General features: G+C 56.4%; 1 protein-coding gene and 1 long non-coding RNA gene across 3 annotated transcripts; one reads left to right on the top strand and one right to left on the bottom strand.

Moving 5' to 3' along the window:
- Positions 1-6,657: 6,657 nt before the first annotated feature.
- On the bottom strand, positions 6,658-13,232 carry LOC123480435 (uncharacterized). 2 transcript variants are annotated; one of them, XR_006656449.2, is made up of 5 exons: positions 13,144-13,232; positions 10,151-10,308; positions 9,880-10,015; positions 8,007-8,347; positions 6,658-6,893 (listed from the first exon to the last, which is right to left on the bottom strand). XR_006656449.2 is itself a non-coding variant. In XM_045201075.2 (3 exons), exons 1-3 carry the CDS (start codon positions 12,355-12,357, stop codon positions 9,635-9,637), a joined length of 1,065 nt encoding a protein of 354 aa, XP_045057010.2. In that variant the 5' UTR covers positions 12,358-12,649; the 3' UTR covers positions 9,623-9,634. The 2 variants fall into 2 exon arrangements, 1 of the variants encoding a protein (XP_045057010.2); XM_045201075.2 differs by lacking the exons at positions 6,658-6,893; positions 8,007-8,347; positions 13,144-13,232 and adding an exon at positions 11,832-12,649 and having other exon boundaries at positions 9,623-10,015.
- On the top strand, positions 10,706-15,339 carry LOC128781442 (uncharacterized). The gene is made up of 3 exons (XR_008427420.1): positions 10,706-11,399; positions 13,435-13,628; positions 14,227-15,339. It is a non-coding gene; the product is annotated as an uncharacterized lncRNA (long non-coding RNA).
- Positions 15,340-15,672: the final 333 nt, after the last annotated feature.

The raw sequence follows: 15,672 nt of genomic DNA, 5'->3' as shown, positions 1-15,672 counted from the left end.
CGGGGCGGGACCTAACTGCCAGGGCGGGGCCAGGGGCGGGGCTCGGATGGTCCGAGGGGCGGCGCCGTCAGGCCCTCTCTTCCGTTTGTGCGGGTGGTGGGGGAGTCGCGGGGGGGGGGGGGGGGGGGGGTCCACGTGCCAGGCTATCAGCTGGGCTGGGTGCCCCGCTCCCTCCGATCCCTTCTGCCCTCCTCACTGCCACTTGCTTCCCGTTCACCCCTTCCCTCCCACCTTCCTCCATTGTGTCCTGTCGCCCCTCACCTCCTTCTTCCCGCTCCTGCGCCCCTGCCCCTCCTCCCCTCCCACTTCCCCTGCTGTGACGGGCATCACGGTTCACTCTTAGTAGAAGTTTCCCAACCTGGGCCCCGTCCAGGGCCTCTGCAACCTCCTCTCTCCACAACACGCCCCACTCCCCACACACACACACTGTCTACCGCAACCTCACTCTTCCTGGCACACGCCAGGGCTCCTGCCTCAGGGTCTGGTGCACCCTGGACTTGGAATCCTGATACCCCAGATATCTGCCTGGCTGCTTCCTTCAGGATGGCTGGGCCACCTTATCAGCAAGGCCTCCCTGCCGCCCTGCGTAAAGTCAAAGATCGCCAGCTGTTCCAGCCCACCCCTTGGCCTTATCGCCACTCCACATGGGCCCCCAGCTGGAATGCTGCGGGTAGCAGCTGGCCACACGCCCCGTCCTCCTCGCAGCTAGAGCTCGGCCTGGAAGGGGAGCTGGCCCACTGTGAACAGAACCAGCCAACCAGGAGCCTCCTGGGTGCAGGGCCCGGAGCGAAGTGCCTCGCACACAACCACCCCACATTGCAGATAAGGGAACGGGCAGAGAGAGCTGACGTCAACAAATCTATGTTTCTGTGTTCTCACAAAGAGGCCAAAGTGAGCGAATGAATGATTGCAGATAGTAAGCGCTCTCAGGAATGGAAGCAGGTGGGCACGCATTCCCCTGCCAACTTCCGCCCCGCCTGCTTCCTCCTCGCGCCTGCCGCCCCCACCCGCACAGAGTTCTGGTCCCCAGATGTAGGCCCATCCTCTCATTCTCTGGGTGCAGCTACTAGGGGAGCTAGGGACTCCCAGGTTACTGGGGGCTGGACAGGCGGTGTCCCTAACCCCGGGAAGGCAGGCCGGTCCCTGAGGGCTCAGAGCAAGGCCTTCTGAAACTCTTACTCAACCCTGGAAGGAAGCAGCTTTCTCCCGGGCCTATCCTGAACCGACATGTCCCGGCCTGAAACAGCATTAGGGCGCACCTGCTGTAGGTTGGCCAGTGACCCTTGCCTGGGACTGTCTTCCCCCCTGGAGCCCCAGCCTTGTCTAGGGCGCCAGGAGCAGGGCCCAAACCTGACCCAGATCGGGGTGGCAAGGCAAGCGCGGTGCCAGTTGGGGACACAGGCCAAGAAGCCCACACTCTAGCAGTTCCCACCCGGGGTGCACGACAAAGACGCCCTCGGAGGGCTTCTGTGAGGGTCGTCAGAGGGGACGGGAAACTGAGAGCGAGTACAGCGTGTCTGGTCACCACTCCATGCAGACTCGAGGTCATCAATTAGCTAATTGATTCAGTGATTAATCAAGTAACTCGTTGATTAACAATATCCTTCACTGAATTCCTTAAAGCTCTCAAGAGTCATCAGCTACAGGGACTGTTTCATTTATTTATTGGGTTTTTTTTTCTTTTTTACTTTTGTAATTCTTGGGAGTTAAGTAAAATCTGGGCGCTGCCCTAGCCCTGACACCCCCCCACTTCCTGGACACCCGGTCCTCCGTCAGCAAGAGCCCACTCGCCTTGACCGTCGCACCCAATCTGACTTTTGTTTATCACCGAGTCTTCAAGGTCCACAAGTGCGTGGTGCTTACCCAAAACAGTCGCAAGGCCACGGCAGGGGCGCCGTCATATCACGCCACGCTGTCACCCGACAAGGGGGAAAAGCAGAGAAGAAAAGATGCGGGGCACACATGACCACCCGTGACCTCCAAGAGAGCAGGCACATCCAATGGGGCGGGGGGGGGGGGGCAACCTCAGAAGGGGAAGACTTCGTCAGGTTTCTCAGAGAGCGGCCTTGCAGCGGGGAGGGAGGAGAGGATACAGAAGAGAAACAGAGATCAGCGACAGTAAAATACTCTCAGCGCTGAATTCAGAGGGACCCTGCGACAGCCAAGGCCGATGACATTCTTCCTCAGCTCAAAGCCCTCACGCAGCCAGACGGGAGAGTGAGTGCTGGCGATGGCGTGGCGGAGCTGGGGCCCTCCCACGCTGCTGGTGGGGTGCGAGGTGGGGACAGCCTGCAAAACAGCCCCTCAAAAGGCAAGGCCTGGAGGTCCCAGAGGACCTGCGGGTCCGCTCCTCGGTCAGTACAAGAGAGACAGAAACTATGTCCACACTAAAAGGGGCACACGCATGTCCACGGCGGTACTGTCCACAGTGGCCCGGGGGTGGCAACAACCCAAATGTCCATCCGCAGACGAACAGACAAGTAGAACAGGGAGCATCACACAATGGAAGGCTGTCTCCTCAGCCATGAGAAGAACGGACACGCTACGACACGGGTGGAACTTGACAACATGCTGCGGAGACACCAGACACAGGCCATTTACATGAAACGTCCAGAACAGGCAAAGCCACAGAGACAGAAAGCAGACCGGTGGTTGCCGGGGCTGGGGTGGGGTGGGGGTCGGGGTCAGGAGTGGGGTTAAGGGGCACAAGGCCTCTTTGGGGGGGTGATAAAAATGTTCTAAAATCGATCGTGGGGGTGGGGCACAACTCTGCATACACTAAGATCCACTAAACTGTACACTTTAAGTGAGTGAATTGTATGCTATATGAATTGTATGTCAATAAGGTTATTATTTACCAAAAAACCCCAATGTTTTCCTATGGCTTCTCCCTTAGAATAAAAACCAAAGTCTTCACCACAGCCCACAAGTCCCACCCTCACCTCCCAGACCTCCTGTTCCCCTCTGCCCCGCCCCTCTGCTCCACCTCCTGGGTGCTCCTCAAACCTGCCCTCTTGCTCCCGCCTTTGCCCCCACTGGTCCCTCTACCGGGCCTGCAAGGTCCAGCCCCCACACACCCACTTCCCTGAAGTCCGCACTCTAGTGTCATCTTCTCTGCAAGAACTTCCTTCCCGTACACCCTTCCTAATGGTGGCCACACCCACAGCACCCTGCTTTATTTTTCTCCATCACCACCCCACACGCTGCACGAGGCTCGTATGTATCTGTTCCATCGGCTCCCTTCCCCTCCAGAATGAAAAAACTTCACGAGACCAGAAATCTGCGTCCATTGCTGTACCCCCAACTCCGAGAACAGTGCCTGGCACACTGTAGGTCCTTAAGCCATAGGTGGCGTTGAGCAACAGCCACCGGAGCCCAGTGGTGAAGGACCTGCATCTGTCGCCAGGCCCCAGGGCTGGGCAGCCTTGGGCAAGCTGCTTAATCACCCTGTGCCCCAGCGTCCTTACCTATCAGAGGGATGAACTCAAGTCCGCCTCCTGGGGGCGTCGCCAGGATTAAATGGGATAATCCTGGTCACACACTTCGCCAGATGCCAACGTCAGACCGCTGCCTACCCCACCCCATCCCAGAGAGAATCATCATCAGCCCTGCAGGCAACAAACAAGATGTCTGGCACAGAACGGAGATGACTTGATTCAAAGGCGTCATAGCTGGCTAGTGGCAGAGCAGGGACTTGAACCACACTCGCCCGGCTCCAGAGCCCAACATAAGTCACTACCCTCCTTGCTGAGGTAGAGGAACGAGGAGAGAGAGGGTAGAGAGGAACTGAGCAGGAGGGGGAGAGGAGAGATGGAGAGAACAGGGTGAAAGAAGAGCCAATGAGGAAGAAGAAACAACCACCTTTGACCCCATCTCGGGCAAGGGCAGCCCCAGGGGCCACGTTCGCTTGTTTGATTTATTCTGCCAACGCTGGCCGAGCAGCTACTATGTGCCGGGCACTGAGCTCGGGGCAGGGACCCTAGTGGTGGACACACAGCGAAGCTCCCTGGCCGGCAGATCTCACATTCCAGCAGACGAGCACGGGCAGTCAATGGGAAACTCAGTCTCTGGTGACTTTTATCGCACAGCAGAGCTGTGTTGTGCCACCCAGCAGCCACTTGCCAGGCGTGCCTGCTGGGTGCCCGTCCCAGGTGGCAGGTGCTGTGTCCTACACACGCCCGGTTTCAAAGACCTAACGTGAAAGAAAGAACATAAAACATCTCAATATTCTGTATGGATCACATGTTGACATAGGATGCGTCGGGTTAAATAAAATACCTTATTAAAATTAATTCTGCCTGTTTCCTTTTTACTTTTTTTTTCCTTTTTAAAATTGGCTACTAAAAGTTTTTCTAATTGTATCAGTGACCCCACCGAATTTCTGTGCAACAGTGCTGTTTGAGGTGACGTGTGCTTCAGGGGGGTGGGGGGTGGAATAAGAGAATACGGAAGGTTCCCCTTGGTGGGGAGGGGGACTCCATTTAGGTGGGGTGGCTGGGGAGGGCTTCTGCGAGAAGGTGGCATTTGAGTAAAGACCCAAAGGAGGGCAGGAAGGAGCCATGCAGAAATCTGGGGAAGAGCACTGCAGGCAGAGGGAGCAGCCTGTGCAAAGGCCCTGGGGCGGGTGTGAGCCCTGAGTGACTTTAAGGTACCACTTCTCACGTGGATGCAAATGACTTCCTGCAACTGCTTTTCTTCGGTGGGTGGAAATGTCTGCTACGATGCTGACTCCCCACAGATGTGTCCAGAGCCACTGAGCCCCCTCCGGGACTTGGCCTGGCCCTTGCAAATCACAACTCCTGGAAAATTGTCCCCCCCTCATGCGTCTCCAGCCTCCTTCCTTCCCGCAGAGTGGCAACTGGACATCGCTTTTGTCTCCCAGGCCTTGAGACATCACCTCTCTGACGAGAGTCCAGGCTCCAACACAGCACCATGTTCTGGGAGGAAAGCGCAAGTGTGGGGGGAGCTCTCCACCCAGGGCCGTGAGCGAGCAGCCGCTCCATTTCTGCCAAGTTACAAGAGGAGAGAGGCTTTATCTGTCCCCACAGCCCGCAGCAGCGGGAGGCATGTGCCCAGGCCCCGAGGGCACCCCTGAGCTCTCCCACCCTGCTGTGCCTCCCCAGAGAAGACATGTGACGCCCATTCACGCAGCATAATCTGCTAAGCACACACTCTGTGCCAGGCCGACTGTGTCCTGGGGGCTGGGGACAGTGCGGCCAGCAGGACAGACAGCTGCCCTCTTAGTGGGGAAGACAGGTTTAGAAACAAACCAAGCAAACACATCAACGAACAGTTAGGGACTAACCCAGCGGTCAGTGCAGCTGGGGGAAGCAAATGAAGTAACGCCTCTGAGAAGCGAGGGGCAGCGGGTGAGACCTGAAGGGTCAGGGCCAGGGGAGGACATTTCCGGCAGAGGAACCATAACCGGTCCGTGCAGAGGCCCAGGCCCACGTGGGAAGGAGGCGTGCCGTGTGGTCAAGGAGAAGATGAGCAGAGACTGAGGTACCGACCCCTTCGAGAGCGTGGCCGCCCCACTTTGTACCTCTGGCCTTAAGTGTCGCTGACAGCGCCCCTTCTGCCCTCAGAGTCGGTGCCGTAAGTCCTAGCGTCCCCTCTCTCTCAGGCCACAGCAGAGACTTCTGACATCAGTCACGCGGCCATGCAGCAGAAGAGGGACCTGGTCCGATCTGGGTTTTAAAGTAGCTTCCAACGACGATCGCTACTTCTGAAGGGCTGATATGGCCTCACGCTGACGGGACACAATGTCCAGATGTCCCTGAGGGGCACACGGCAGGTACGGGCCAGGAAGGCCTCCGTGTCTGAGACTAGTTTCAAAGTGAGCCACCGAAGCAAAAAGGTGGATGCAGCAACCGGGGTGAAAACTGGGACGATTGTGGAATCTGAAAAATGGGTACATAGGGGCCCTTTCTCTACTTTTTAAAAAATGTATTGATTAATTGATTGATTTTTAGAGAGAGACTGAAACATCGATTTGTGTTCCCCTTATTCATACATTCACTGGTTGCTTCTCATGTGTGCCCTGACTGGGGATCAAACCCGCAACCTTGACATATTGGGGCAACACTCTGACCAACTGAGCTACCCAGCCAGGGCCTGTTCCTCTACTTTTGTGTCTGTTTCTACTATAGACCGAATATCTGTGCCGGCCCCCAAATTCCTAACCCCTAGTGTATTTGGGGGTATTTGGGTAAAGGGTATTTGGGCCTTTGGAAGGTGATGAGGTTGTGAGGGTGGAGCCCTCAGGAGTGAACCCAGTGCCCTCATAAGGGGACCCCAGGGAGCTCCCTCCCCGTCCAGCCACACGAGGCCTCGGCACCAGGAACTGTCCACGAGCTGGGAGTGTGCTCTCACCAGACACGGAACCGGCCAGCATCTTGGTCTTGGACTCGCAGCCGCCAGCACTGTGAGAAATGAGCACCGGCTGTTTACAAGCCGCCCAGCCTGTGACATGCTGTTACAGCAGCCCCAACGGACTGCGAAGACAATTAATCCCACAATGGTCCGTGTTTTACAGCTTCCTTTCTTGTTGTTGTTCAGACAAAAATATATCTCCTGGGCCATTGTTTGGGGCTCTCCGGTAAAAGGCGTGGCCTGGGTGTGAGGAGGTGTTGTTGTCTTGGGCAGCCTGGGGGTCAGTGACCCGGGTGGGGGGAGCCAGGGAGAGCTGCACTTGGGATGCAGAATCCACAGCCCTATAGATGGCTCAGGGGCAAGGGACAAAGGGGCAAGAAGTCCAGGGTGGGCCCTATCAGGAAGGGCTGACTCCTTCAACAATACGCTAGGCACGTACCATGTGCCGGGCCCAGTGCGGGGCCTGGGGATCCGAGGGTGGGCGGAGCAGCCGTGGTCCCAGCCCGCGCGGAGCTCGTGGTCTGGAAGGAGAGGCTGACAATGAATAATCACAGAGGTCTATAATTTCATGCTGTACGATTTTTTTTTTTTTAATGAGTTCTAGAAGAGCCTGAGGGTGGCAGGCGCCACAGCAGGATCCTCTGGTCTCCCTCTGCCTCCCCACCCTCAGGTCGTCCCTAAGAAGGTGAGCTAGCTCGGCAGTCTGGCTGCCCTCCAGCCTCTAGTGGGCTCTGGCCAAGAGGAAAGGGAGCAGAGAAAGGTGAGTGGGGGGAAGTGAGGCACGACCCCCAGCTTGCTGCTGAGCCACTTCCTCAGCTTCAAGAACGCTGCTAACCCTCCTTTGCTCTCCCACTCACGAGAACCTACTTCCCCTCCCCCAGAACCGGACGGACAGGGTGGCCTGTGTCAGCCAACAGAGTGTGGGCAAAACAGCACTCTGTGGCACTCGAGGAAGGCCCCTTGGCCCCACTGGGTGTCCCTGCATCTCGGAACCGCCTGGTGCACCCACAAAAGGGTGGGAGTCACTATGTGTGCATGGCGTGCTCTGCAGCCATGGACAGTGTCCACACTTTCCAAGGCAGCCCCCTCGCCTCGCAAGGTCCCCTCCCGGCCCCTGCCCTTTGCCAGTGGCAGCCCTGGGCTGAGAACAGCTTCACGACCCTTTCTTCCCCCACACCTTTGTAATGGTTCCTCTAGGAAACCCTCTGCAAAGCCCCCTGCTCTGAGCGGGCAGCCGCTTTCCGCCCAGCCCCTGATGCATGCGTACGGCTGCTCAGTCTGGCCATAAAGGAGACCCTCACAGGAGAGGAAGCGGGACCCCGGGACCTCGTAGCAGGGTTCTGGGCGGAGCGCACAGCTGGGGCAAGAGCCTTGAGGTAAGAATTCGAAGTACAGGGGTCCCCCCATATCCGGGGACGTATGTCCCTAGACCCGCCGTGGATGCTGAAACCGCGGAGAGTGCTGCACCTCGTGTAGACTGTGTTTCCACACGCACAGACCCCGGACGAAGTTTAATGAGTAAATCAGGCACGGTGAGAGGTTAACTACAATGCACAGTAAAAGGGAACAGTGACAACGATATGCTGTAATAAAAGTCACCAAATGTGGCCTCTGTCTCATTGTACCGCACTCACCTTTCTCCTAAAGGAAGCAGGTCCAGCTTCTCTTCGGTGGCTCCGCATTGCCGGCGTCCCCACCCCTGTGTGGTGGGGCCATTGTCAAGTACAACCAGGGCATCTCGGCCTCCGCAGTCCACCTGATAACGGGCGTGGCTCTGCGGGACTGGCGGTGGAACGTCCACAGTGTGGAGACGCTGGACAAAGCGGGGTGGGGTGGGGGGTCCCGTCCCAGGTGGCCCAAGAGGATCATGTGAAATTTCATCCAGCTGCTCAGAATGGCCTGCGACTTCACACTTCTGAACTGATTTCTGGAATTTTCCACTCAATATTTTTGGACCAAGGTTGACCGCTGGTCACTGAAACCACAGAGAGTAAAAACCTCAGGTAAGGGGGATGACTGTTGTTAAAAACAGCAAGTCTGGAGCCAGACGATCCGGGTTCAAATCTCTGCTCTTCCCCGGGCATAACCCCTCACTCCTCCAGACCGAACGCCCTATCAGTCTCAGGGCTGAGACTGCCCACCGGACACAGTTGTGGTGTAGTTAGTGCGCTCACATCTGCGAAGCCCTTAGACGCCTGTGCTCCGTGAGTCAGACAGACAAACTGGGAGACCCCAGAGCCAGGGAGGGAAGACCGGAGAAAGCAAGGCCTGAGGCCTGGAACATGAACTCCCCGAGCAGACGGGACAGCAGGGACCAGAGATCGGCTTGGATCACACCCAGGCACTCCCCCAAGCCCTCGTCCTGAGCTCCTGGACACGGCTTTCCCGTTTCATCCACCCCTGGACTGTTAAAACAGGAAAAGTTACTACTCGTTGAGCACTATGTGCCCCCGCCATCCTAAGGGCTTCAGACGTGTGTTTTCGCAACTCCTCAGGCAGCACTGGTGGGGCGGGGGGGCGTGTGCTAGCGGCCTGCTCCCACTGCACCGGGGGGAAGACTGAGGCCCTGAAGGAGCAGCCATTTCCTCGATGCCCTGAGACCAGGCCCTCAGCAGAGATGTGAGGCCAGGGAGGGGTGCAGAAGGGGGCCCCGAGGGCAGGCCTTTAAAGGCCAAGCCCTCACGCTGCCGCGCATCAGGGAAACACAAATCAAAGCCACACGAGGCACTGCCTCACACCCGTTAGGATGACCACTGGTAAGGAAATGTTAAAAAGAAGTATTGATGGGGACGCGGAGCAAACGGAGCCCCAGCCCGCTGCTGGGGGGATGTAAGGTGGTGCAGTTGCTGTGGGAAACAGTAGGGGGCGTTCTCAAAAGGGGGGCCTCGAGCTCCCACCGGACCCAGCAGCCCCACTTCTGGGTATTTACCCAAAAGAACTGAACGCAGGCGCACTCGCACCCCGTGCTCTCAGCAGTAGGACGTGCAGCAGCCAAAATGTCCATGGCGGGACGAGCGGGTGCACCAGCTGTAGCGCGCACACACGTGCAGACGCAGTCACACCCACGGAACATTTCAATGAACACCTTTAAAGTAGAAATCAAATGTCTTCTTTTGTTTTAAAATTATAAGAGCAATCAAGAAAAGAATGATTCTTCTTGAAAGTAATTATTTAAAGGGGGAGGGGGTGTTAAAAACAATGATCCCTTCAGGGGTAAATGTTAGGTTACCTGCTGATGGGATTCGTGAGAATGAAATTAAAGTTAAACCAGTGTGATGACTGACTCCATGGATCGCCTCCTGTCCCATCGCCTCTGTCCTGATGGCGGAGTGTTTACCTCCCTCCAAGTCTTGGTAATACCATTCCCCGCACTATGATTGGCTTCGGGTGGACATGTGACCCAATTCTGGCCAATGAGATGTGGGGATGGTGTGCTGGGGCGTTCTGCTAAAAAGCGATTGGAGGAAGAGTGGCTTCGTGCACGTCTTCTGTTGGGCAATGTCCCACCTGGATGCGCTCCCTGGATTGAAGGTGGCCTTCCTGCCCTGCAGGACACGGTGGTTCGGAGAGGGGCCAGGAGGCTGGGTCCTCGAGGATGTCTTTGCCCACTGAACTGAAGCTGCCCCCATCGCAGGACTTCCCCCTGTGTGGAAATAGTGAATGACTTCATTGTTAACCCCCCCCTCCAGTTGGAGCTTTTGAGGACTTTCAGCCAAAAGCATCTCAGTGAATACAGACATGAAACCCTCTGGCAGGCAGGCAGGCAGGCAGCACTGACCGTCAACCGCTGTATGGCCTTGCTCAGCAGTGAGTGTTTGCGGAGCATCTTCTCTGTGTCTGGGGAGTTCTGGGCGCTGGAGGTCATGAGAGCGGTCCCTTCTGGTGCCGGGGTCTGGAGACGTCCAGAAAGAAGCACACAAACGAATTTCAGATCGTCTTCAATGCCGAGAAGAAATAAAAGAGAGTGGTTTGAGAAAGAGGTCGGATGAGGTTGGGGCTCCTCTGGGGAGGTGACTTCGGCAAGCAGAGAGCGGAGTGAAGACCAGCCAGCCTCGTGAAGACCCTGGGACATCACGGCAGGGGGCAGGCACAGCAAGTGCAAAGGCCCCGAGGTGGGCTCAGACTGTGCACCTTCCAGGGACGGAGTGTGGACCTCGGAAGTGGCACAGTCACGGCAAGCAGCCCGCACAAAAAGCCCACAGTCCCAGGGCCTCCTCTCACTTCCTCTTTCTGCCTTGCTCTTTTTTTCTCTTTTCCTCCTTTCTTAGGGCTTTTGTTCCCAGGCCCAGAGGGTGTGAGCTCTGGTTTGTCGAAATCTGGGCTGAGTTTTTGGGCTTCTCTCGCTAACCCAGGAACCCCTTAACCTCTCACTGGGTGCGGACCCTAGCTGTTCAAATGAAAGCCACGCTTCTGTGCCTCCGCGTAACCCAACAGCTCTGTTGGCGGCACGCCCCCATCTGTTTTGCTATTTTTTCTGCCACCACAACATTTTCTGCCCTCTCGGGTAAGTTGTAGCTCCTGCCACTGCCCCGCCCCTGGCCTGGGGACAGGTCCACGCATCGGAGCAAGACAGCGGCCGCTGCACTGCCGGGCCAACATCCGCACAGAGACGGCTCTAGACAGAAAAGGCCCCCGTCCTTTCTTCAAAGCCCTCTGAACTACAGAACAGTAAGAACGGTGCCAGTGTCTTCCCTGAGGGTTTCAAAATTGCTCCTGGCAGTAGGTGAGGTGTGTGTCCCAGGTGGCTGGAACCCAGGTAGGAGCAGATCCTGGCAACGTTCTTTGGAAAGCAGGAGATGGTGACAACATTCTGGACCTGGCTGCCAGCAGCTGAGACCTCTGACTGGGTGGGGATGGGCAGCGCCCAGGGGGACACTGGTCACTTGTTCACAGGGCTGTTTGTGTGAGTTTACTGAGTGTCTTACAGGCAAGGAGACCCACAGTGCCTTGGCCACGGCCAGGTACAAGTCTGGGACCAGCGGGGACACCGGCCAGTGTGTAAGGACGCCTGGGAGAAATGCTCTCAGGTAAAGGGGATCCGCTTCGGTGAGCTGTTGCAGAGGTCACGGCCTAGGCCTTTCTCAGAGCAAACAGGATCTCATTGCTTCCTGCTGAAACCCTCCTCCGGCTTCCCATTGCTCAGGCGTAAAACTCAGGCCCACAAGGCCCTGCAGCTCTGGCCCTGCCCCCGCCCCATCCTCATTCCCTGAGACACAGCCTCCTGTGCTCTTCCGACACACGACACGTGCAGCTTGGGCCCACCCCAGGGCCTTGGCACGGGCTGTGCTCACTGCTTTAAACCCCCTTCACAGGCTCTCATGGTGAAGGCAGGTCTCCGAGGCCAGCCCACCTGAAGTAACGCTGCCGGCCACGTTGTCCCGTTTCATTTTCCCCGCACCCTGACATTGTCCAGCTGGTTGTCCAGTGGTGTGAAAGCATCAGGAGGGAAAAGACCTTACCTGTCCTCCCTGCAGGGGCAGCGCAGGCAGGGGGCACCGTGGTTTGTGGGAGGAAGGAAGGAGGGAAGGCAGGAAGGACGGACCCAACCCCATCGGGGGAGGCAGGGAAGGCTTTCCGAAGAAGTGGTATCTTAATTGACATTGGATGGACAAGGAGGAATTGGGCTGTTGACCCCAAGCTTGGCCGACCCTTAGAGTCCAGTGGGCTGTGCAGCTTGCCAGCCTTGTGCCCCAGCCTCAGAGGTTCTCGGAGGTTCTCGGGGTCTGGGGTCGGGAACAGGGGCCAGTGTGGCTTTTTAGATCCATGATCCTCACGTGAACTCAGGGCTGAGGGCCTTTCATCTCCGGCTGGGCTCCTTCCGGTGTTCTTCAGAATGGCAGCGGCCAGCCCCTGGGGCCGTGCGCGGAATACAGAGCCTGCTTTGGGGTGGGGCGGGCCTACTGGCAGGGGCGGGAGGGGCTCCCACACTGGCTGGAGGGTCCTCTGGCTTCTCCTCCCTGAGACAGGCCCCAGGCTGTTTCCCATGGCTGCTGAGCGCTGGCACCCTGGAGCTCGTTTTGGCTCTCAAGTGTCACCTGAACTGGAGTTGGTGCAATCATCAGCGATGCGTGGGGATGTGTGGGGAGACAGGCCCCCTCTTCACTTTCCTCTCCCCAGCCCTGCCCCCCAGGGGAGGGAGAAAGGTTGTCGGGTGGGAAGGAGTTTATTTCAGCAACGTGTTTACTGGTCTCAAGATACTTGGCTCGAGTTGCTGAAACAGGATCCCGAGGCACTCAAGCAGAGGAACACGCCAGTGTCCCTTTGTGGTTGTGACAGCAGGGCACTGTGCTGAGGGTCCCTCTCGTCCTGATATTCCTGGGATCCGTCACGCCTCCCCCTCCCATCTGCAGTGGGCGGAATAGGGTCCCCTACAGAGATCCGGTCCCGTCCTAAGCCCCCGCACCTGGGACTATGGCCTGGTTTGGGGACAGGGTCTTTGCAGATGTGACCAGCAGAGGGGAGGTCATGCTGGAGTGGGCTGGGCCCTAAATTCGGTAAGACTGGTGTCCTTCTGAGAGGAAGGGACCCACAGAGACACCCAGAGGGGAGGTGGCCACGTGAGGACACAGGAGGAGACTGCAGGAATGCAGCTCCAAGCCTGGGCCACCAGGAGCCCCAGGAGGCCTCAGAGGGAGCCTGGCTCTGCGACACTTGCTTTCCCGCTGCCGGCCTCCAGGACTATGAGAAACCAAGGTCTGTGTGAAGCCTCCAGGTTCGCGGCGCTTTGCCACAGCAGTGCCAGGGGAAGAAGCCCCATTTCCACCGTCCTACCTGAGACCGGCGGTGCTCCTGGGGTGCACCTGGGAACTGCAGGGCTGGGCTCACCCCCGGGTCCACTCGGGGCGGGTCCGTACGGGCTCCTGATTTTACACTTCTGCCCAGTCCCCATGAGACGCTGGTGCTGCTGGTCCGGGGACCACACTTTGGGAACCACTGAAACACCCTCATGGTGCCTGGAGGACTGTCCCAAACCCCTCAGGGCCTTTCTCACTCCCCCTCCCCCAGGCCCTGGCAACCCCTTCCCCTCCCTGCCGATTTGCCTATTCTGGATATTTCATACAGAAGGAAGCCAATTAGCCCTGAAAGAGAAGCGGCCCACGTGTGTGCCACAGTGAGGCTGGGGTGGAACCAGGGATTAAGGCTCATTCAGCGCTGCGCCCCGGGAGCCAACAGGAAACAGCAGATCCTTGTGGGGAAGTTCCCACAGGATTCAACCCATGTGGGGGCAGCCTGATTTCTGGCTTCTTGTTACGCAGGTGAACAAAGGTCTCTGCTGTAGTTACTTTGGGTTGGGACTTTTACTGACTTGCCACCAAGAGCACTCCAAATACGTCACACACACACACACACACACACACTCTCTCTCTCTCTCTCTCTCTCTCTCTCTCTCTCTCTCTCTCTCTCTCTTTCTCTCACACGCCCCTGTGGCCACAATGCCTCCAGCCAAGAGCCTTTACACATACTGTTCCCTCTGCCTGGAGAGACTCCCCTGTTGATTCCTTATCCTTTTGACTAGTTCCTACTTACCATTGTGTCTCCCTTTAAAGTCTTGTTCTGGGGCTTGCAGGAGGTCCCCCCTCCATTGTGCTGGGGGAGGCCCATGGGTACTCACAAATGACCCCTGCATTGGAGAGAAAGGAGGGTTCTGCTGGGGGTGGAGGGGAAGATGCTGCCTGGGCCACCCCCCACAAGGACTGCATTCTGTGCACCTGCTGGACCCAAAGGATGCTTTTCCAACCCACTCTCCAAAAAAGGCGACCTCTTCGGTACTCACAATTACAATGCAGGCAAGCGCCTTTTCCCGGTCCCCCGTAGCTGGGCTTGGAATCAAACTCTTTTTTTTTTTTTCTGTAGAGAAACGATTTTATCGCAACCTAATCACTTTAAAACAGCCGTTTACACGTTGACCTGCTACAAACCAGAGAGCTGCGATTTCGGTATACAGTCTGGGCCAATAAAGCCATACCAGCGATGGGTCTGGAGTCCAGTTTGTACAGTTGCATGACACCTTCCTGACACTTTGTGGTTTCTCAAGATTTTCTAGAATATGAACGTTTACTCCCACACAAGTGTTTAAAAAGAGAGAGGAAGCTTTTATCCTTCTGGAAAGCGGGATGAGGGTGAAGAGTAAGCGTTTTCGTGGAAAGTGCACGTTGGAAACTGTGGCTTGTCACAGCCTCGCAGGGCTTTGACCGTGCGTGGACCCTGGTGGTTCTCCCGAAGACTCGCGAACGCGGCCGCCACCTGTTACTAATGCCTCACGGCCACCGGAACCATGGCCCCGTCTCTGTCCATCTAGGAGCGTAATTCTCTCCTTTTTTTAAAAGTGGATTTACTGGGGTAACAGCAGTCAATAAATTATATAGGTTTCAGGTTCAAACTCTTCATTTTTGCAAAGCGGGCAGGTGAAAGTTGCTTATTGCTTTGCTTTGCACTTCTTTTCATCATCGGTGGGGCTGAACAGTTTTCATATATTCGGGGGCTGATTGCGTTTTTCTTCTGTGAACCACTCCTCCCGCGGCCTGGTCTGCTTGCGCTGTGCTTATGCAGGACACCAATTCTTTGCCCGGCATAGGGGTGGCAAATGTATGTTTTTTCCAAATGTGTGTTGCTTTTGATATTTTGCAGAATGTGACCTTTGATTTTCCTTGAGGTCACACTTACTCCATCTTCGACTAAGAGGTATTGTGTTGTGTTCCGAAAAGCCTCCCGGGTTAAGACGCTTTTCCACCTCCACCCTCTTCCAGTGTTTTGTAGGTGCTTTTCAGTTTTCAGTGTCTGCTCTACTGAATAAGTTGTCTTCAGCTGTGGAATAAGGAAGAAATCCAGTTATCCCAACCCAATGTGCTTCCAGTTCTTTCCCCGCTGCATGAAGTGACTGGTTTGCACAGCCCGGTTTCTCCCTATACTGTGGTCTCTTTCTGGATTTTTCTTCTCCGCCCATTCCTTCTCTAGGGCCAACTGTATCTTATACGCCACCTTTATGATTCATTATAATATTTGGAAAAGCTAGTCTTCACTCACTTTTCTTTTTTTTAATCCTCACATAAGGACATATTCTTTTCACTGCTTTTAGAGAGAGAAGAAGGTGGAGAGGTAGGGAGAGAGAGAAACGTCGATGTGAGAGAGACATTTTTTGGCTGCCCCCCCATACACGCCCGCGCCGGGGATCAAACCCACAGCCCCTCGCTTACAGGACGAAGCTCCAACCACCTGAGCCACACCAGCCAGGGCTTCCCTCGCTGTTTTTTATTTCCAGAATTTTCCTGCAAATGTTCATGTATTCTTTTTTTTTTTTCT

The sequence above is a fragment of the Desmodus rotundus genome, chromosome 7 (genome assembly GCF_022682495.2).
Source record: "Desmodus rotundus isolate HL8 chromosome 7, HLdesRot8A.1, whole genome shotgun sequence".
Lineage (NCBI taxonomy): Eukaryota > Metazoa > Chordata > Mammalia > Chiroptera > Phyllostomidae > Desmodus > Desmodus rotundus.
The sequence above is the reverse complement of the archived record's forward strand: the minus strand, read 5'-3'. Positions and strand labels throughout refer to the sequence as shown.